This window comes from Hylobates moloch, unplaced genomic scaffold (assembly GCF_009828535.3).
Source record: "Hylobates moloch isolate HMO894 unplaced genomic scaffold, HMol_V3 SCAFFOLD_9, whole genome shotgun sequence".
Lineage (NCBI taxonomy): Eukaryota > Metazoa > Chordata > Mammalia > Primates > Hylobatidae > Hylobates > Hylobates moloch.
The window spans coordinates 80,379,536-80,400,861 of NW_026652284.1; the positions used below are offsets into that span (position 1 = coordinate 80,379,536).

The 21,326-nt window shown below is 39.8% G+C and overlaps 1 protein-coding gene across 6 annotated transcripts in view; it reads right to left on the minus strand.

Annotated features, from left to right (window-relative positions):
• RGS22 (regulator of G protein signaling 22) overlaps positions 1-21,326 on the minus strand; it is a 175,241-nt gene that overhangs the window by 105,961 nt on the left and 47,954 nt on the right. For all 6 annotated transcript variants that reach the window (XR_009214775.1, XR_009214774.1, XM_058443770.1 and 3 more), the window contains exons 10-11: positions 13,182-13,356; positions 8,754-8,887 (exon numbers count right to left, since the gene is read on the minus strand). Coding sequence is in view for 4 of the 6 variants with exons in the window: in XM_058443770.1 (XP_058299753.1) it covers positions 8,754-8,887; positions 13,182-13,356 (309 nt within the window). In the remaining 2 variants the exon portion in view is untranslated. The remainder of the gene's footprint in view (positions 1-8,753; positions 8,888-13,181; positions 13,357-21,326) is intronic.

Genomic DNA, 21,326 nt, shown 5'->3' on the forward strand with positions numbered 1-21,326 from the left:
CCTCTTTTTCTATTAATTGGAATAGTTTCAGAAGGAATGGTACCAGCTCCCCCTTGTACCTCTGGTAGAATTCGGCTGTGAATCCATCTGGTCCTGGACTTTTTTTGGTTGGTAAGCTATTGATTATTGCCTCAATTTCAGAGCCTGTTATTGGTCTATTCAGAGATTCAACTTCTTCTTGGTTTAGTCTTGGGAGGGTGTATGTGTCCAGGAATTTATCCATTTCTTCTAGATTTTCTAGTTTATTTGTGTAGAGGCATTTATAGTATTCTCTGATGGTAGTTTGTATTTCTGTGGGATCGGTGGTGATATCCCCTTTATCATTTTTTATTGTGTCCATTTGATTCTTCTCTCTTTTCTTCTTTATTAGTCTTGCTAGTGGTCTATCAGATCTTTTCAAAAAACCAGCTCCTGGATTCATTGATTTTTTGAAGGGTTTTTGTGTCTCTGTTTCCTTCAGTTCTACTCTGATCTTAGTTATTTCTTGCCTTCTCCTAGCTTTTGAATGTGTTTGTTCTTGCTTCTCTAGTTCTTTTAATTGTGATGTTAGGGTGTCAATTTTAGATCTTTCCTGCTTTCTCTTGTGGGCATTTAGTGCTATAAATTTCCCTCTACACACTGCTTTGAATGTGTCCCAGAGATTCTGGTATGTTGTGTCTTTGTTCTCATTGGTTTCAAAGAACATCTTTATTTCTGCCTTCATTTTGTTGTGTACCCAGTAGTCATTCAGGAGCAGGTTGTTCAGTTTCCATGTAGTTGAGTGGTTTTGAGTGAGTTTCTTAATCTTGGGTTCTAGTTTGATTGCAATGTGGTCTGAGAGACAGTTTGTTATAATTTCTGTTCTTTTACATTTGCTGAGGAGTGCTTTACTTCCAACTATGTGGTCAATTTTGGAATAGTTGTGGTGTGGTGCTGAAAAGAACATATATACTGTTGATTTGGGGTGGAGAGTTCTGTAGGTATCTATTAGGTCCGCTTGGTGCAGAGCTGAGTTCATTTCCTGGATATCCTTGTTAACTTTCTGTCTTGTTGATCTGTCTAATGTTGACAGTGGGGTGTTAAAGTCTCCCATTATTATTGTGTGGGAGTCTAAGTCTCTTCGTAGGTCTCTAAGGACTTGCTTTATGAATCTGGGTGCTTCTTTATTGGGTGCATATATATTTAGGATAGTTAGCTCTTCTTATTGAATTGATCCCTTTACCATTATGCAATGGCCTTCTTTATCTCTTTTGATCTTTGTTGGTTTAAAGTCTGTTTTATCAGAGACCAGGATTGCAACCCCTGCCTTTTTTTGTTTTCCATTTGCTTGGTAGATCTTCTTCCATCCCTTTATTTTCAGCCTACATGTGTCTCTGCATGTGAGATGGGTTTCCTGAATACAGCACACTGATGGGTCTTGACTCGTTATCCAATTTGCCAGTCTGTGTCTTTTAATTGGAGCATTTAGCCCATTTACATTTAAGTTTAACATTGTTATGTGTGAATTTGATCCTGCCATTATGATGTTAGCTGGTTATTTTGCTCGTTAGTTGATGCAGTTTCTTCCTAGCCTTGAAGGTCTTTACAATTTGGCATGTTTTTGCAGTGGCTGGTACCAGTTGTTCCTTTCCATGTTTAGTGCTTCCTTCAGGAGCTCTTGTAGGGCAGGCCTGGTGGTGACAAAATCTCTCAGCATTTGCTTGTCTGTAAAGGATTTTATTTCTCCTTCACTTATGAAGCTTAGTTTGGCTGGATATGAAATTCTGGGTTGAAAATTCTTTTCTTTAAGAATGTTGAATATTGGCCTCCACTCTCTTCTGGCTTGTAGAGTTTCTGCCAAGAGATCAGCTGTTAGTCTGATGGGCTTCCCTTTGGGGGTAACCCAACCTTTCTCTCTGGCTGCCCTTAACATTTTTTCCTTCATTTCAACTTTGGTGAATCTGACAATTATGTGTCTTGGAGTTGCTCTCTCGAGGAGTATCTTTGTGGCATTCTCTGTATTTCCTGAATTTGAATGTTGGCCTGCCTTGCTAGATTGGGCAAGTTCTCCTGGAAAATATCCTGCAGAGTGTTTTTTCAACTTGGTTCCATTCTCCCCGTCACTTTCAGGTACACCAATCAGATGTAGATTTGATCATTTCACATAGTCCCATATTTCTTGGAGGCTTTGTTCATTTGTTTTTATTCTTTTTTCTCTAAACTTCTCTTCTCGTTTCATTTCATTCATTTTGTCTTCCATCGCTGATACCCTTTCTTCCAGTTGATCGCATCGGCTACTGAGGCTTGTGCATTCATCACATAGTTCTTGTGCCGTGGTTTTCAGCTCCATCAGGTCCTTTAAGGACTTCTCTGCCTTGGTTATTCTAGTTAGCCATTCGTCTAATTTTTTTTCAAGGTTTTTAACTTCTTTGCCATTGGTTCAAACTTCCTCCTTTAGCTCGGAGTAGTTTGATCTTCTGAAGCCTTCTTCTCTCAACTCGTCAAAGTCATTCTGCGTCCAGCTTTGTTCCATTGCTGGTGAGGAGCTACGTTCCTTTGGAGGAGGAGAGGTGCTCTGATTTTTAGAGTTTCTGGTTTTTCTGCTGTTTTTTTCCCCATCTTTGTGGTTTTATCTACCTTTGGTCTTTGATAATGGTGACATACAGATGGGATTTTGGTGTGGATGTCCTTTCTGTTTGTCAGTTTTCCTTCTAACAGTCAGGACCCTCAGCTGCAGGTCTGTTGGAGTTTGCTGGAGGTCCACTCCAGACCCTGTTTGCCTGGGTATCAGCAGCAGTGGCTGCAGAACGGCGGATATTGGTGAACCACAAATGCTGCTGCCTGATCGTCCCTCTGGAAGTTTTGTCTCAGAGTAGTACCCGGCCGTGTGAGGTGTCATTCTGCTCCTACTGGGGGATGCCTCCCAGTTAGGCTACTCAGGGGTCAGGGACCCACTTGAGGACGCAGTCTGCCCATTCTCAGATCTGCAGCTGCATGCTGGGAGAACCACTACTCTCTTCAAAGCTGTCAGACAGGGACATTTAAGTCTGCAGAGATTACTGCTGCCTTTTGTTTGTCTGTGCCTTGCCCCCAGAGGTGGAGCCTACAGAGGCAGGCAGGCAGGCCTTCTTGAGCTGTGGTGGGCTCCACCCAGTTCAAGCTTCCGGGCTGCTTTGTTTACCTACTCAAGCCTTGGCAATGGCAGGCGCCCCTCCCCCAGCCGCGCTGCCGCCTTGCAGTTTGATCTCAGACTGCTGTGCTAGCAATGAGTGAGGCTCCATAGGCGTAGGACCCTCCGAGCCAGGTGTGGGATATAATCTCCTGGTGTGTCATTTGCTAAGCCCCTTGGAAAAGCACTGTATTAGGGTGGGAGTGACCCGATTTTCCAGGTTCCATCTGTCACCCCTTTGACTAGGAAAGGGAATTCCCTGACCCCTTGTGCTTCCTGCGTGAGGTAATGCCTCGCCCTGCTTCGGCTCATGCACAGTGCGCTGCACCCACTGCTCTGCACCCACTGTCCAGCACTCCCCAGTGAGATGAACCTGGTACCTCAGTTGGAAATGCAGAAATCACCTGTCTTCTGCGTCATTCCAATTAAAAAATTTTTAAGGTGTTTTAGAGGGGCTCTTTAGATAGGAAAATAGTGAGCAATAAATGAAGGTGGGTATGGAAATCCTTGTTTAAAAGGCAGCAAACATAATTTGCTTAGGGCAAGAAGACACTAACATTAAAAAGTGAACATTATATACTACATACCAAACACTGTGCTAGATATAATTCATATTATAATATTTAATCCTCACAGAGGTGAGATTCATAGGGAATTATAGATCAGGTTGGGGTGACATAATGGAAGACTTTGGAGTTAGACTAATGACTTTGGACATTATCTTTTTCTATTTTTTTATCCACCAGCTCCCTCTCCCACACCCACGCTGCAATTATTCTAAAGCCTTATTTTCTTGCTCCATAAAACATGCCTATTCTACCTTGGCAATATTCCTATTCTATTCTACCTTGCCAATATTCCTCCATTCCAATCCACCAGCAGATTACCTTGCAGGTTCTTCTCACACAAAATGTATGTACAACATGCTTCAGTTTCCATTTCCTCATGTAGCCAAATGGCATGCTTCTATATACAGTACCACTGAGATTCTGAAAAAGCTAAACAGTAACCTTCTAAGACTCTCTTGCAGTGAGACATAGCCATGAGAAACAGTTGTGACTAACGAGATACAAAATGAAATGTGCTAGGGAGCTTCTGAGAAAGCTTGCTTTCCTGACAAGAGGGAGAGAGTTAATGGAAATTGCCCTTCCTCCTCCATTCTGACTTGAAAGCCTGATATTAGGAGCCACAACACTGCTGACCATGAGGGAAAGGCCAAGAGCCTCACAAAGATTCAGGCCCTAATCTTTCTGACCTATTGTACCAACACTGGCAGTTGCCTATTATCGGATTTCTTGTTATGTGAGAAAAATTAGATCAATTCATCTAAGCCATTGCTAGTTAGGTTTGTGGTATTTGCAGCTGAAAACATTCTTGATATGAACAACAAACATATCCACCTGTACCCATCCTTACTTCTTTCCATGTTGTCTCAAGAAGAAGCGCCCCACCTCCTGCCTGTGGTTAATCTAATTCCCTTGGCTCTTGAACCTGTCCCTCTATTCTCCTTTGAATATGGAGACCTTTTTTTTCCTCATCTATCTTCAGCTTCTCCATTTCCACTGGATTCTATTCTATGCATATCAACAGACTCAAGTCTTCACCTTAAAAATACTCTTTCTGATGAGAACAAAAACCTTTAGCTAGACTAACCAAGAAATACCTTTAGTGGCTGGGCACGGTGGCTCACGCCTATAATCCCAACACTTGGGAGGCTGAGATGGGTGGATCACTTGAGGTCAGGAGTTCGAGACCAGCCTGGTCCACATGGTCAAACCCCGTCTCTACTAAAAATACAAAAATGAGCCAGGCGTGGTGGCAGGCACCTGTAATCCCAGCTACTTGGGAGGCTGAGGCAGAAGAATTGCTTGAACTCATGAGGTGGAGGTTGCAGTGAGGCAAGATTGCGCCACTGCACTCCAGGCTGGGCAGAGTGAGACTCTGTCTCAAAAAACCAAAAAACAAAACAAAACAAACACGAAAAACAAAAATCTTTAGCTAGACTAACCAAGAAAAAGAGAAGACTCAAATTACTTAAATCAGGAATAAAAGGATACCTCAATACCAACCTTATATAAATTAAAAGGATTATGGAGGAATACTTAGGAATGAAGAACTATATGCAAACAAATTAGGTAATTTGATGAAATGAACAAATTCCTAGAGAGACACAAATTACCAAAAATTACTCAAAAAGAAAGAAAACCTGAATAGATCTATAACAAGTAGAGATTAAATCAATAATTTGATATCTCCCCACACAAATAAAAGGCCTGGGCCCAAAAGGATTCACTGGTGAACTCTATCAAGTACTTAAAGAAGAACTAATATGCAGTTCTTCCCAAATTCTTATAAAATTAGAAGGGGAGGGGACACTTCCTAACTCATTCTGCTCATTCTGTTGTTTTGTTTGTTTGTTTTTTGTTTTCTGTTTTTTTTTTTTTGAGAGCCTCACTCTGTTGCCCAGGCTGGAGTACAGTGGCACGATCTGGGCTCACTGCAACCTCTGCCTCTTGGGTTAAAGGTATTCTCCTGCATCAGCCTCCCGAGTAGCTGGGATTACAGGCATAAGCCATCATGCCTGGCTAATTTTTGTATATTTAGTAGAGATGGGGTTTCACCATGTTGGCCAGGCTGGCCTGAAACTCCTAACCTCAAGTGATCCACCCACTTCGGCCTCCAAAAGTGCTGGAATTACAGGCATGAGCCACCATGCCCGGACTAAAATTCTCCCTTCCTTTGGCTTCTATGACATCACTCTTTCCTTATTTGTACATCTCTGATCTCTCAGATTACCTTTTCTTTTTCTTTTTTTTCAGATTGTCCTTTCTTGGTCTTCTCTTCAAGTTCCTTATTCTCTGCCTTTACTGTAAACCTTGGTAATTTAGTTCTCATTATATACTGCTCTTTCTCTCTCTCATGATCATCTCATCCATGCCCACAGCTTCAACTACCCACTAAAGTGTAATGCTTCCTCGATTTTCCACTTGTAATTGATCTCTCTCCTGGGCTTCAAACCTATATTTCAACTGTTTTGAACATGTGTATCCCAATATATATCCTAATGTAGTTTTACATTTTTTATTGAGATAAAATTCACATTGTCAACACACAAAAAATTCAGATGTAGAGAAACTGAAACCCAACAGTTTCATCTCATCCTTGGAGTACCGGCTGGGCTTGGTGGCTCATGCCTGTAATCCCAGCACTTTGGGAAGTGGGAGGATTGCTTGAGGCCAGGAGTTCAAGACCAGCCTGGGCAACATTGTGAGAACCCATCTCTACAAAAAAAAAAAATTAGTCAGGCATGGTGGCACACACCTGTAGTCCTAGCTACTTGGGAGGCTGAGGTAGGAGGATCACTTGAGCCCAGAAGTTCAAGGCTGCATGCCATAGCACTCTAGTCTGGGCAAGAGAGTGAGACATCTCAAAAAACAAAAAAGAAAAAAAAAGAGTACCTTAGGCTCTATATTCCTTCATTCAACAAATATTAATTGAACACATACTATGTGCCAGATGCTGTACTATACCCCGGAGCATTCACCTAGGAAGCACCCCAAATTAAAATCATCTGCCTCCTCCAGTCCTGCTTTTCCTCCTTCTGAGAATAACAAATACACAGAAAATAATGTAGAAGTAGTTCTTAAACATATTTTTAAAAAGTTCAACTTCAGTCAAAATAAGAAATACTGTTTTTAAAATATATGTTTAGCAAGGGTAATGCATACTACGCTGGTGAAGGAATGGTTAAAAAAAGGCACTCTTATACATGCTGAAGGAAGTATAAGTTGTTATAACTCCTGTGAAAGACAACTTGATATTATCTAGCAAAAGTTAAAAAGCACATGAACTTTGACTCAAAAATTCTACTTTTAGGAATTTATCATATATATGATATATAATATATATATTCAACAATATTAATTGTTGAATTAATGTTGAATAATTCAACTTTTCTCTCAACTCATGCCTGTATGTCCTTTCACTTGTTTCATCACCTGAAAAATGAAGAAAATGCTTTCTTTATGGGGATATATATATATGAAATAGAGCAATGTATAAGAATATCCACTATAACATTGTTTGTAACAGAAAAAAAATAGAAACAATGTCATGTCCATCAATAGAGTACAAATGCAAAGTATGGTATAAAATGAAAGAAGCAGACATAGGAGGAGGCAAGATGACAAGAATAAGAATCAAAATAGATTACAGTATATCTATTGCTATAGCACAATCACTGTTATGGAAAAAAATCTAAGATATTTTAATAAAAATTTAAAATAAAAAAACAAGGCACAAGTGTATAGCATGCCACTATTTTTGAATTATGTTTATATTTCTAATTTTTAAGAATAATCTCAGTAAATGACACAGAAAAAACTCTCCAGTTGTTCTCGAGTTCATAGAGAATAATCTTCAGATTCTTTAATATGACAGATAAGAAATTGCACATTCTGAACCTCACTTATCTTTTCAGCTCATCTCCTGCTTTTTCACTGTAATACTCTAGCCATAACAATGTATAGTTTTCAAAATTCAACTTTTCTGTCAACTCATGACTATATGTCTTTTCACTCGTTTTATCACTTGAAAAATGATGAGAATGCTTTCTTCATGGGGATGCAGTAAGAATTAACAGATACATGTGCCTTCAGAATGGTGTTGCAATTAAAAAAAAAAGAATTAATTTATACAATGCAAGCAAAGTGTCAATGCCACAAAAGCTCGTTAACTGCTACTTTTGGAAATGGTAGAGAAGGTGATTTGGATCAACCTCAGGTAGAAGGCAACTAGACAAGCTGAAAAAATTTACAAAAATAATCTGCTTAAAGGCATCTGCGTGTTAACAAAGTAGTCAAGAATAACTGAGCCAAAACCCAGAGGATAAGAATTCACAGAGGTGACTTCGGCATTTGAGGCTGCTTTTTCCTGAGGGTTTGCTTATGAGAGTCAAAGACACTGGTAAACACTTCGTACTTTTTTTTTTTTTTTTTTTTTTTAGATGGAGTCTCACTCTTTTGCCCAGGCTGGAGTGCAGTGGCATGATCTTGGCTCACTGCAACCTCTGCCTCCCGAGTTCAAGTGATTCTCATCCCTCAGCCTTCCGAGTAGCTGATACTACAGGCACGTGCCACCACACTCGGCTAATTTTTTAAAATTTTTGTAGAGACATGATTTCACTATATTACCTAGGCTGGTCTCAAGCTCCTAGGCTCAAGCAATCTGCCTGCCTTGGCCTCCAAAATGCTGGGATTACAGCTCTGAGCCACCGTGTCTGGTCAGTAACAATGACAATATTCTTGAGAGTCTTATAAGTTCTCAAATTTGAGAAATACAGAATTATTGAATAGAGCCAAAAAAGAATTAGAGGGCAATCTTCTCAGAGAAGTCTTGAGAAGCTGGAGATCAGAGGCATCGTCTCTTTAACATTACTAATATCTGGAACTCTACTCCTAATTTAGAGTATTCATGCAAAGTATAAGCCTCTAATACATACCACTGAAAATTAAGAACCCATGTAAAAATACCAAAGTACTAGTTTTTTATTTCTGTTTAGTTTTTAAATTCTCTAAAACTCTTAGGATTGCAGAAAAGCACTTAACACACAAAAAGTTGCACCTACCCTTTCTCAATCACATCATCCTTAGAAGAACCTGGATACAAAAGCGCCCTCTTCCAAGGCTTTTGAGTTGCTGTTTTTACTTCAGGTGATTTATTGGGAGATTTAGGAGGTTGTGATAAGCTGAATTCTTCTTTCTGAAAGATGGTAACATAATGAGCAAAATAAAAATAAGAGAGAGAAAAAAGCACAGCTCTGCATCTATACCTCAAATTTGTTCTGATCACTAGAGTACTTTTTCTTTCACTCTGCCTCCTACAATGCTTGCCATTAGAATAGAAATTTTTTCCTTCACCAACTCCTACTTTTATGCAAGCAGCAAAGTGGAATCAAACAGCAATTTAGACTGTAAAAAAGGAGGAGCCAAAGGCTTATATCCTTACTTCCACCATTGTGAAAGAAGACTCTTTCCTGGAGAAAGAACATTGTAAAAACTATTCTCTATTCTATAACTGAATAGGTATTAGAGCTAGATGTATGTATGTGTGGCGAGGGCTGTGTGTGGGGGCGGGGGGGGCAGGGTGCGGGTGTCAGCAGTCACAGGGCAGGGAAATGAAACAAAGATACCCTTGGTCCACATAAGAAGGGCTCTATATCTTAACAGCACTATTTCCTTCCATTTTGGGGCATTTATTTCATGGTCATTTTTCCCATTCTTAGTTATTTATGGTAAAAGTTAACAATTTAAATCCAGAATATGAGATGCATGGATTAAAAAAAGTATAAACAACTAAATGTCCAAATGGAGAATGGGATATACATAAATGTAACATTATACAATACTTAAAAGTAGTAGTTACAAAAATGATGACACACATGGAGAAATCCTTATGATAAAAGAGATAATCAGAAAACAAAAGTCTAGGTACAGTAAAACAAAAAATTCACAGAAGCAGCCTAAAATAAGTTAGTAATTGTCTGGAAGTAGGTAAGATCAGAACTCCAGTTTCCAAATTTACAGTAGTTTTATTATTTTTATAATTATTTTTATAATTTCAAAAACAAACATATAAAACTTTTCAATATGTCAGCTTCCATTAGAATACTATATACATTGCAAGAAAGCAAGGAATATACTTATAATGTTTTATTATCTTGAACAAACAATAAAACCTTATATATACTCTATGTAATAACTACTAATTTTTTAAAGAATTCTATAAAGAAAATTAATAACAAGTATATTCTATATATAAATTCCCATATATAAGGGCTTACATCTGTTTCAGTAATTCAGAACACAGCATGACATTAAACAACACTCTATAAATGAGAGTTACCACAGGAGGCTGAGCTTATTATTTAAAGTATATAATACAAAAGTAGGCAAATTTATAGAAACAGAAAGTAGGGTGATGGTTACCAGGGGCTGTGGGGATGGGAAAAAGGAGAGTTGGTCTTTAATGGGCAGAGTCATATTTGCAAGATAAAAAAGTTCTAGAGATCTGTTTCACAACATTGTGAATATAACTAACACTATTGAACTCATACATATAAAAAATGATTAAGATGACAAATTTTATGTTATGTTTTCTACTACAATAATTTTTTTAAGTTTTCTTAAAATAAAAAAATTAACGTATCATATAGACAAAGGCCTATATTAGACTTTTTGAGCTTGCTGGCTTAGGTGAAAGCTAGAAGTAGCCAGAAAGTAACTGATGGGGATGGGTGGGGAAACAAAAACGAAACAAAAAAACCTGAGAAAGGGTCACAGTGGATTGTAGCAGAGGGCGGTATAAAGGAACTGCTCTCCAGCATGAGTGTGATGGTGGATACACAATGCATACTTTTGTCCAAATTTACAGAACTATACACTAAAAAGGGTGAATTTTGCTGTATATAAGTTATACCTTAGTTTCTGTAATGGAAAAATAAAATGGAATTGAGCTCTATTCCTTACAGTATTTTCTGCCAAGGAGAGAGAGTGTGAGATCAGAATGAGTTGTGCAACTAGAAAACATTAATGACAGCATATGGTAATGATTTTCAGGAAGTCAAATGAAAACAACAGATGAGAAGTCAGGTTTATACCACTTTTTCACACAAGCTAATCTCTGCCCACTCATTTGGCATCGTTCTCTTATTCAAGTTCCTTTCATCAACCACGTCACTTATTTTTTCTTCTCCCTTTCTTTTCAGCTTAATAATGTTGTTTGTACAAATGTTCATATGTTATCAGATGATGTGCTCCCTGTACTACAGCTCCAAGATGAGGAAACATTTGTGCACTAAAGTGAAATTAACTTAAAATGTGGTCCCCAAAGCAGCAGCAAGAGCATCACCAGGCAGAGAGCTTGTTAGAAATGCAAATGAGGCTGGGCATGGTGGCTCAAGCCTGTAATCCCAGCACTTTGGGAGGCAGAGGCGGGGGCAGATCACCTGGGTCAGGAGTTTGAGACCTGCCTGGCCAACATGGTGAAATCCCGTCTCTACTAAAAATAGAAAAAAATTAGCTGGGCGTGGTGGTGGGTGCCTGAAATACCAGCTACTTGGGAGGCTGAGGCAGGAGAATTGCTTGAACCTGGGAGGCAGAGGTTGCGGTGAGCCGAGACCATGCCATTGCACTCCAGCCTGGGCAACAAAAATGAAACTCCATCTCCAAAAAAAAAAAAGGAAAAAAAGAAAAGCAAATGAATCCTTGGGTTCCACCCCAGAACTACTGGATTTTGATCTCTGGGTGAAGCCCAGGAATCTATTTTAACAAGCTCTTCAGCTGACTTTTCTGAATGGTAAAGCTTGAGAACCACCAGTCTACAGCAGTGTTTCACATATGAATCACCTGAGAACCTTAATAAATTGCAGGATCTAAAATGTGGCTCTAATGTTCAGGAAGGGTTGAGAACTTCAGTTGTAAGCCAACCCCCTGATTTTACAGAGTGACCCTGACCCATTCCAGATCAATTAAATCAGAATCTCTGAAGGCATGACCCAGGCATTGGTATGTCTGAATAGTTCTTCAGGTGATTCTAATGTTTCCATGGTTAAACCACAGACAGGGTTAAGGTCCCTCTAGCTCTAAAACACTGCTTGTGGAAGTAAAACTTTAAAAACTGTATTATATATCTTCTGCCTTTTAAAATAAGACATCCTGAATATAAAGCAATCTTTCTAAGAGGTTGTGGGTGACTATATGGCCAATAACAGTTAACATGCAACACCTTTAAGGACTACTATGATTAATAAGGCTCTTTACTTCTGAAACACCGGTCGTATCTACAGTTACTGCAGCTCTATGCCAAAATGTAGGGTTATTTATTTCTTCTCTATAAAGTTAGTTAACTTTTCTTCTCTTTTTGAACTTTCCCTCTTTATATTTTTGTACAGTTTTCCCCATTTGAAAAAATGCTCATAACTTATAATTCAGCTATTGCTACTTCTCACTCATTCATTCAATTTATACTTACTCAGCAACTATTACGTGCCAGGCACTGTTCCAGGCACTGGTGAAATGCACTTAAAGAAAAGTTCTTTACATTCTAGTAGGAGGTAAAAGACAATAAATAGATAAATCACATGGTAATAAATATAGTAAAGCAAAATAAAGGAGGGCAAAGGGTATAGATAGTGATGGAGGGCATGTGTGCTATTCTATGTAAGTGTGCTTATATAGAAATAATAAGCCTCAAGAATAGCCTCTCTGATTAAGTGGCACTTGAGCAGACACCTAAAGGAAGTGAGGGGGAAAGCCATCTGCATATCTGGAGGAAGAGTGCTCTAAGCAAGGCAAACAGCAAGCACAAAGCCCTGGAGATTTTTCTGTGATGTCTTCAAAGAAGAGCAAGGAGACCAATGTGGTTGGAATGGAGTAAGTTAGAGTGGTAGGAAATTAAGTCAGAGGGTTAGCAGGAGCTTATACAACTGTGTAAAGACTTTGGATTTTATTCTGAGTGAAAAAGAAGACCACTGGAGAATTTTGAGAAGATGAGTGACATTTTTTTTTTTTTTTGAGACACAGTCTCGCTCTGTCCCCCAGGCTGGAGTGCAGTGGTGCAATCTCAGCTTACTGTAAGCTCCACCTCCTGGGTTCACACTATTCTCCTGCCTCAGCCTCCCGAGTAGCTGGGACTACAGGCACTTGCCACCACACCCGGCTAATTTTTTGTATTTTTAGTAGAGACGGGGTTTCACCATGTTAGCCAGGATGGTCTCAATCTCCTGACCTCGTGATCCGTCTGCCTCGGCCTCCCAAATGCTGGGACTACAGGCATGAGCCACCGTGCCCGGCCATGATTATATATTTTTAAAGGCTCACTTTGGCTGCTTGGTAGAGAACAGACTGTAGGTTTTCTTATTTCCTAAATGTTGCAGCTTGTACATTAGCAACAATCACAACAAAGCTTATAATGAAAATTACCAGTGCACAAACACTCGAGCATACGTATTTTACTACAAACTTACTAGAGATCATGGCATGAATGTACACCCTACCTGGATCTCAGGTATCTGTGGAATGCAAGATTTGGGTCTTAATGGCAAGAGGGTTGCCATTTGTGGAAAAGGGTCAATATCTTTCCTTGGTTTTGCTTGACGGAGGTGCCAGAATTTCAGTTCAGCACTAGCATATTTTGTTGAGGCTGAATGGGTAACACAGAATCTTGGTGCCCTGTTTATTGGAAAAATAAATGTAAGATTAAACTAAACAATAAGCCTCAAAAATGAAAAGCCTACAAAATACATAATAGCTGTGCTCACAATTAACAGTCTTGCCATATCTCTTTTCTAATAACTTTTGCTTCTTTCTCTACTGTGTAGCCTTGAAAAAATATTTTTCTATGATATGTCAGCTGCCTGCAATCCCATTCACTCATACAAAAAGGCAATATACATTGGGAAAAACATCATAAGTAAAATTATGTTCAAATTATTAGCTGCTTGATAAGAAAACTAAAAATATAAAAATTAGCTGGGCATGGTGACGGGTGCCTGTAACCCCAGCTACTCAGTGGGGTGAGGCAGGAGATTAGCTTGAACCCGGAAGGCGGAGGTTGCAGTGAGCCGAGATTGTGCCATTGCACTCCAGCCTGGGCGACAAGAGCGAAACTCCATCTAAAAAAGGAAGAAAGGAAGGAAGGAAGGGAGGGAGGGAGAGAGGGAGGGAGGGAGCGAAGGAAGGAATCTGTCTGTCCATAAAGGAATTTTTAAAACAACTTACAGTTTCTAGTAAAATAAATATAAAATGTACTTGGGATAATTTTAAAGCACCTTGGCATTTATCTATAATAAAAATCGTTAGAATAAAATTAACATTTAAAACATATAAACTTTTTTTTTCTTTTGACACGGAGTCTTGCAATGTCGCCCAGGCTGGAATGCAGTGGTGCGATCTCAGCTCACTGCAACCTCTGCCTCCCGGGTTCAGGCAATTCTCCTGCCTCGGCCTCCCAAGTAGCTGGGACTACAGGCGCGTGCCACCATGCCTGGCTAATTTTTTGTATTTTTAGTAGAGACAGGGTTTCACTGTGTTAGCCAGGATGGTCTTGATCTCCAGACCTTGCGATCTGCCCTCCTCAGCCTCCCAAAGTGCTGGGATTTCAGGCGTGAGCCACTGCGCCCGGCCTATAAACATTTTTATAATGCTTAAGTATGCTACTAAAGTAGGTTATAATGCATACTATTTATTTTCAAGCCTTAAATTTGAAGGGAAGAATTAATTTTACAATAATTTATATAAATCAAAGACCAACATTACTGCCAGAAACTTAGGGAAAAGAATGTCTGGCACAATATTAAGGCCACACTTAATTGGATAGACATCATAGTATTCAGTATGTGGGCTAACACTTTATTGGATATAGGGTTAACTCCAGCTGTAAGAGCCTGCTGCTAATTGCTTCTTGGACCAGGTCTTCCCCTTAATGCCACAGCCCAAAGACTAATTCTTATTCCATATTTCAAGGCCTGGTAGAAAATTACTTCCCTTTATAATAGGAAGAATGACTATGCATGATGGCTCATACCTGTAATCCCAGTATTTTGGGAAGCCATGGTGGGAGGATTGCTTGAGGCCAGGAGTTCAAGACCAGCCTGGGCAACATACCAAGCTTGTCTCTACAGAAAAATTTTTTAAATTAGCTGAGCATGGTGGCATGTTCCTGTAAGTCCTATCTACTTGGGAAGCTGAGGTGAGAGGATCACTTGAGCTTAGCAGTTCCAGGCTGCAGTGAGCCATGACCATGCCACTGCACTCCAGCCTGACTGACAAAGTGAAACCTGTCTCTAAGAAAATTTTAAAAATTTTAAAAATAAAGTAAAATAGGAAAACGATGGATATCTCTCCTGATATGAGCACAGATTGGGAGTGAAAGAGAATCCAAAGTCCATAATTAGTTTAGGATCAGAAAGCATTTGGTATAGATCTCTGTGGTCATTCTATACTGTATTTCAGAACCTTTACTTGCAGATTTGGAAATATTCCAAATTACTTATTTGCATGTCAACCAGTAAGGGGGCATATCTATTGACTTTTATCAAATAAAGCATACATGGGATGGCTGGCAGAACTCCTCATGGCACATGGTGATGATGGTTGTGGGGTAAGGCTCCTCCACCTTTGGAAAGGGGAAGGAATGGTGGGAAGCACTACAAGTTATGCTTTGAGTGTCAGCTCAGCCACAGTAAAATAGAACACCAGGTAGACTTCTAAGGTGCTTGACTCTAGTCCTTGACTCCTGGATGGCACCTCTGGACCCACCTAGGGCCTGCGGGAACTTGCCACCCTGAAGGGAAGGACACAAGCCTGGCTGGCTTTGCCACCTGCTAATTGTAGAGCCCAGGGCTTTGAGCAAACACACACAGTAGCCAGGGAGTGGTTACAGCAGGGCTTGGGCAAGACCCAGTGCTATGCTAGCTTCAGATCTGACCCAGCACAGTCATAGTGGTGGTAGCTGCACTCTACTCCCAGCTTTAGGTGGCTCAGAACAGAGAGACTCTATTTGGGAGAAAGTAAGGGAAGAGAACAAGAGTCTCCACTTGGGGTCCAGAAGATTCTCCCAGATATTGTCTGAGACCATCCAGGAGGTACCTCTATGAGTTTGCAAGAACAACAGCATTACTAACCTTAGAGTGCCCCCTAAAGCAGATACAGCTTATATCACAATACCCAAGTCCTTTCAAATATCTGGAAAGCCTTACCAAGAAGGATGAGTACAAAAAAGCCCAGGTAGTGAAGACTACAATATCTACCTGATATGGTTTGGCTCTGTGTCCCCACCCAAATCTCACCTTGAATTATAATTCCCACATGTCATGGGAGGGATCCAATGGGAGGTAACTGAATCATGGGGGCAGGTCTTTCCCATGCTGTTCTCCTGGTAGTGAATAAGTCTTACAGTTCCCCTGCACAAATTCTTTTGCCTGCTGCCATGTAAGATATCCCTTTGCTCTTCCTTTGTTTTCTACCATGATTGTGAGGCCTCTCCAGCCATGTGGAACTGTGAGTTCATTAAACCTCTTTGCTTTATATATTACCCAGTCTTGGGTAGGTCTTTATTAGCAGCATGAGAATGAACTAATACAGTAAATTGTTACCAGTAGAGTGGGGTGCTGCTGTAAAGATACTGAAAATGTGGAAGCAACTTTGGAACCGGGTAACAGGCAGAGTTTGGAACAGTTTGGAGGGCTCAGAAGAAGACAGGAAAATGTGGCAAAGTTTGGAACTTCCTAGAGACTTGTTGAATGGCATTGACCAAAATGGTGATAGTGTGGACAATAAAGTCCAGGTTGAGATGGTCTCAGACGGAGATGAGGAATTTGTTGGGAAATGGAGCAAAGGTGACTCTTGCTATGTTTTAGCAAAGAGACTGGTGGCATTTTGCCCCGCCTCAGAGATCTGTGGAACTTTGAACTTGAGAGAGATGATTTAGGGTATCCAGGGGAAAAAATTTCTAAGCAGTGAAGTGTTCAAGGGGAAGCAGAGCATAAAAGTTTGGAAAACTTGCAGCCTGACGATGCGACAGAAAACCCATTTTCTGGGGAAAATTCAAGCTGGCTGCAGAAATTTGCATAAGTAATGATGAGCCAAATGTTAATCGCCAAGACAATGGAGAAAATGTCTCCAGGGCATGTCAGAGAACTTCACAGCAGCCCCTCCCATCATAGGCCTAGAGGCCTAGGGGAAAAAAAAAATGTTTTTGTGGGCTGGGGCCCAGATTCCCCCTGCTGCTGGTGCAAGTCCCTCTGAAGCCTTGGCAGCTTCCATGTGGTGTTGAGCCTGCAGGTGCACAGAGGTCAAGAATTGAGGTTTGGGAAACTCTGCCTAGATTTCAGAGTATGTATGGAAATGCCTGGATGTCCAGACAAGTTTGCTGCAGGGGCGGGGCACTCATGGAGAACCTCTGCTAGAGCAGTGAGGAAGAGAAATGTGGTGTTGGAGCCCCCACACAGAGTCCCCACTGGGGCACTGCCTAGTGGAGCTGTGAGAAGAGGGCCACCATCCTCCAGACCCCGGAATGGTAGATCCACCAACAGTTTGCACCGTGTGCCTGGAAAAGACACAGACACTCAATGCCAGCCCATGAAGGCAGTCGGGAGGGAAGCCATACACTGCAAAGCCACAGGGGCAGAGCTGCCCAAGACCATGCGAACCCACCTCTCAGATCAGCATGACCAGGAAGTGAGACATAGAATCAAAGGAGATCATTTCAGAGCTTTAAGATTTGGCTGTCCTGCTGGATTTTGGACTTGCATGGGGCCTGTAGCCCTTTCATTTTGGCCTATTTTTCCCATTTAGAATAGGCGTATTTACCCTATTCCTGTACCCCCATTGTATCTAGGAAGTAACTGACTTGCTTTTGATTTTACAGGCTCATAGGCAGAAGGGACTTACCTTGTCTCAAATGAGACTTTGGACTGTGGATTTGTGAGTTAATGCCAAAATGAGTTAAGACTTTGGGGACTGTTGGGAAGGCATGATGGTGTTTTGAAATGTGAAAGGAACATTAGATTTCTGGGAGAGGCCAGGGGAGGAATGATATGATTTGGCTTTGTGTCCCCACCCAAATCTCACCTTGAATTGTAATAATTCCCCTGGGTCATGGGATGAACCCGGTGGGAGGTAATGGAATTGTGCAGATGGGTCTTTCCCATGCTGGTCTTGTGGTAGTGAATAAGACTCATGAGATCTGATTTTTATAAATGGGAGTTGCCCTGCATAAGCTCTCTTGCCTGCTGCCATGTAAGACATCCCTTTGCTCTTCCTTTGTATTCTGCCATGATTGTGAGCCCTCCCCAGTCACATGGATCTGTGAGTCCAATAAACCTCTTTCCTTTATATATTACTCAATCTCAGGCATGTCTTTATTAGTAGCATGAGAATGTACTAACTCTTCAATGCCCAGACACTGAAGAACATCTACTAGCTCAACATGATCCAGGAAAAAACAACCTCACCAAATGAATGAAATAAGGCAACAGGGACCAATTCTGGAGAAACAGAGATATGTGACCTTTCAGACAGAGAATTCAAAATAGCTGTGTTAAGAAAACTCAAAGAAATTCAAGATAACACAGAGAAGAAATTCAAGATTCTATCAGATAAATTTAACAAAGATATTAAAATTGTTAAACAGAATCAAGCAGCAATTCTGGGGCTGAAAAATGCAATTTGCATTTTGAAGAATGCATCAAAGTCTTAACAGCATAATTGATCGAGAAGAAGAAAGAATCAGTGAGCTTGAAGACAGGCTATTTGAAAATACACACTCAGAGGAGACAAAAAAAAACCAACAACAAAGCATGTCTAAACAGCCTCAAAAGGGCAAATCTAAGAGTTATTGGCCTTAAAGAGGAGGTAGAAAAGAGATAGGGGTAGAAAGTTTATTCAAAGGGATAGTAACAGAGAACTTCTCAAACCTAGAGAAAGATATCAATATCCAAATAAAAGAAGGTTATAGAACACCAAGCAGATTTAACCCAAAGAAGACTACCGCAAGGCACTTCATACTCAAACTCTCAAAGGTCAAAGATGAAGAAAGGAACCCAAAAGCAGCAAGAAAAATAAACAATATACCGGGAGCTCTAACATATCCAGCAGCTGACTTTTCAACAGAAACATTATAGGCCAGGAGAGAGTGGCATGACATATTAAAAGTAATGGCAAAAACTGCAATAACTTTTGCACCAACCTAATATTTAAAGTGCTGAAGGAAAAAACTTTTACCCTAGCATAGTATATCCAACAAAAATATCCTTCAAATATGAAGGAAAAATAAAGACTTTCCCAGACAAACAAAAGCTGAGGGATTTCATCAACACAAGACCTGTCCTACAAGAAATGCTAAAGGGAGTATTTCAATCAGAAAGCAAAGAATGTTAACGAGCAATAAGTAATCACCTGAAGGTATAAAACACACAGGTAATAAATAGCAAGTAAACAGAAAAACATAGACTATCATAACACTGTAATAGTGATGTGTAAACTACTTTTATCCCAAGTACAAAGACTAAACAATGAACCAATCAAAATTAATAACTACAACACCTTTTCAAGACATAGACAGTACAGTAAGATATAAACAGAAACAAAACATTTAAAAGTGGGGGGGACAAAGTTAAAGAATAGATTTTTTATTAGTTTTCTTTTTGCTTGTGTGTTTATGCAGTGTTAAGTTCTCATCAGGTTAAAATAATGGGTTATAAGATAGTATTTGCCAGCCTCTTGGTAACCTCAAACCAAAAAGCATACAATGGATACACAAGAAATAAAAAGCAAGAAACTAAATCATATCAACAGAGAAAATCACATTCACTAAAGGGAGACAGGAAGGAAAGAAGGAAAGAAAGAACACCACAAAACAACCAGAAAACAACAAAATGGCAGAAGTCCTTACTTATCAATAATGACATTGACGTAAATGGGCTAAACTCTCCAATCAAAAGACACAGTGGCTGAATGGATGAAAACACAAGGCCCACTGATATGGTGCCTGCAAGAAACACACTTCACCTACAAAGACACATACAAACTAAAAATAAAGGGATGGAAAAACATGTTCCATGTCAATGGAAACAAAAAAAAAAGCAGGAGTAGCTATATTCTATCAGACAAAACAGATTTCAAGACAAAAACTGTAAGAAGAGACAAAGAAGGTCACCATATAATGATAAAGGGGTCAATTCAGTAAGAGGATATAACAATTTTAAATATATATGTACCCAACACTGGAGCACTCTGATATATAAAGGAAATATTATTAGAACCACAAAGAGAGATAGGCCCCAATGCAGTAATAGCTGGGGACATCAACCCTCGACTTTCAGCATCAGACAGATCTTCCAGAGAGAAAAATAACAAAGAAATTGTATCAAAGTCAATGTCCTCACTGTGATATTGTACTACAGTTATGCAAGATGTTACCATTGGGGGAAAATATATGAAAGATACACAGTATATCTCTGTATTATTTCTTTTTTTATTTTTCTTTATTTAAAAAAATGGTTTTAATAAAATAGAGATGGAGTCTTACTGTGTTGCCCAGGCTGGTCTCAAATTCCTCACCTCAAGCAATCCTCCTGCCTCAGTCTCCCAAAGTGCTGAGATTACAGGCATGAGACATCATGCTTAGCCTTCTTTGACTATAAGTCTACAGTTACCTTAAAATAAAAAGTCTAGTGCAGATAAGTGACACAATCAGACTGATCACACTCACATGGAACAATTCACTGATCTTCAAATGGTATATATTTTTTTCTACTATGCCCATTCTCTTTCCCTTGCTTCAAGTCCCTCAAGTTCCCAGGTAAAATATTACCTCCTCCCTATATCTTGTGCATTTACCATACTTTCTTTTATTATACTAATGTCACATGTATGTTCTTCCCATCATACTGTGACCACAAGGATTTGATCATGTTTCACCCTTGTATTCTCAGCATAGCACTTAGCCTATAGTAATACTCAAAAAAAGTTTATTAAGATGATAAATCTGCAACTTTAGCTACGTGTATACACACACACACACACACACACACACACACACACACCAACTTTATGAAATACCGATCATAAAAATGTCACATATAGAAGAATGTGCTCCAAGCTGACAGCCAAATCAGGAACATACCCCTATTCACAACTGCCACAAAAAGCATACCTAGGAATATAGCTAGCAATATAGCTAGGAATACCTAGGAATATAACTAAGTAGGGAGGTGAAAATTTTCTACAAGGAGAACTACAAAGCATTGCTCCAAGAAATCAGAGGTGACACAAACAAATGGAAAAACATTCCATACTCATGGATAAGGAGAATCAATATAATTAAAATGGCTATACTGCCCCAAGCAATTTATAGATTCAATGCTATTCCTATTAGACTACCATTGAGATTCTTCACAGAACTAGAAAAAACTATTTTAAAATTCATATGGAACCAAAAAGAGCCTAAATAGCCAAGGCAATCCTAAGCAAAAAGAGCAAAGCTGGAGCCATCACACTACCCGACTTCAAACTATACTACAGGTCTATGGTAACCACAACAGCATGGTACTGGTACAATAACAGACACACAGACCAATAGAACAATAGAGAATGCAGAAATAAGACCACACACCTACAACTATCTGATCTTTGAAAAA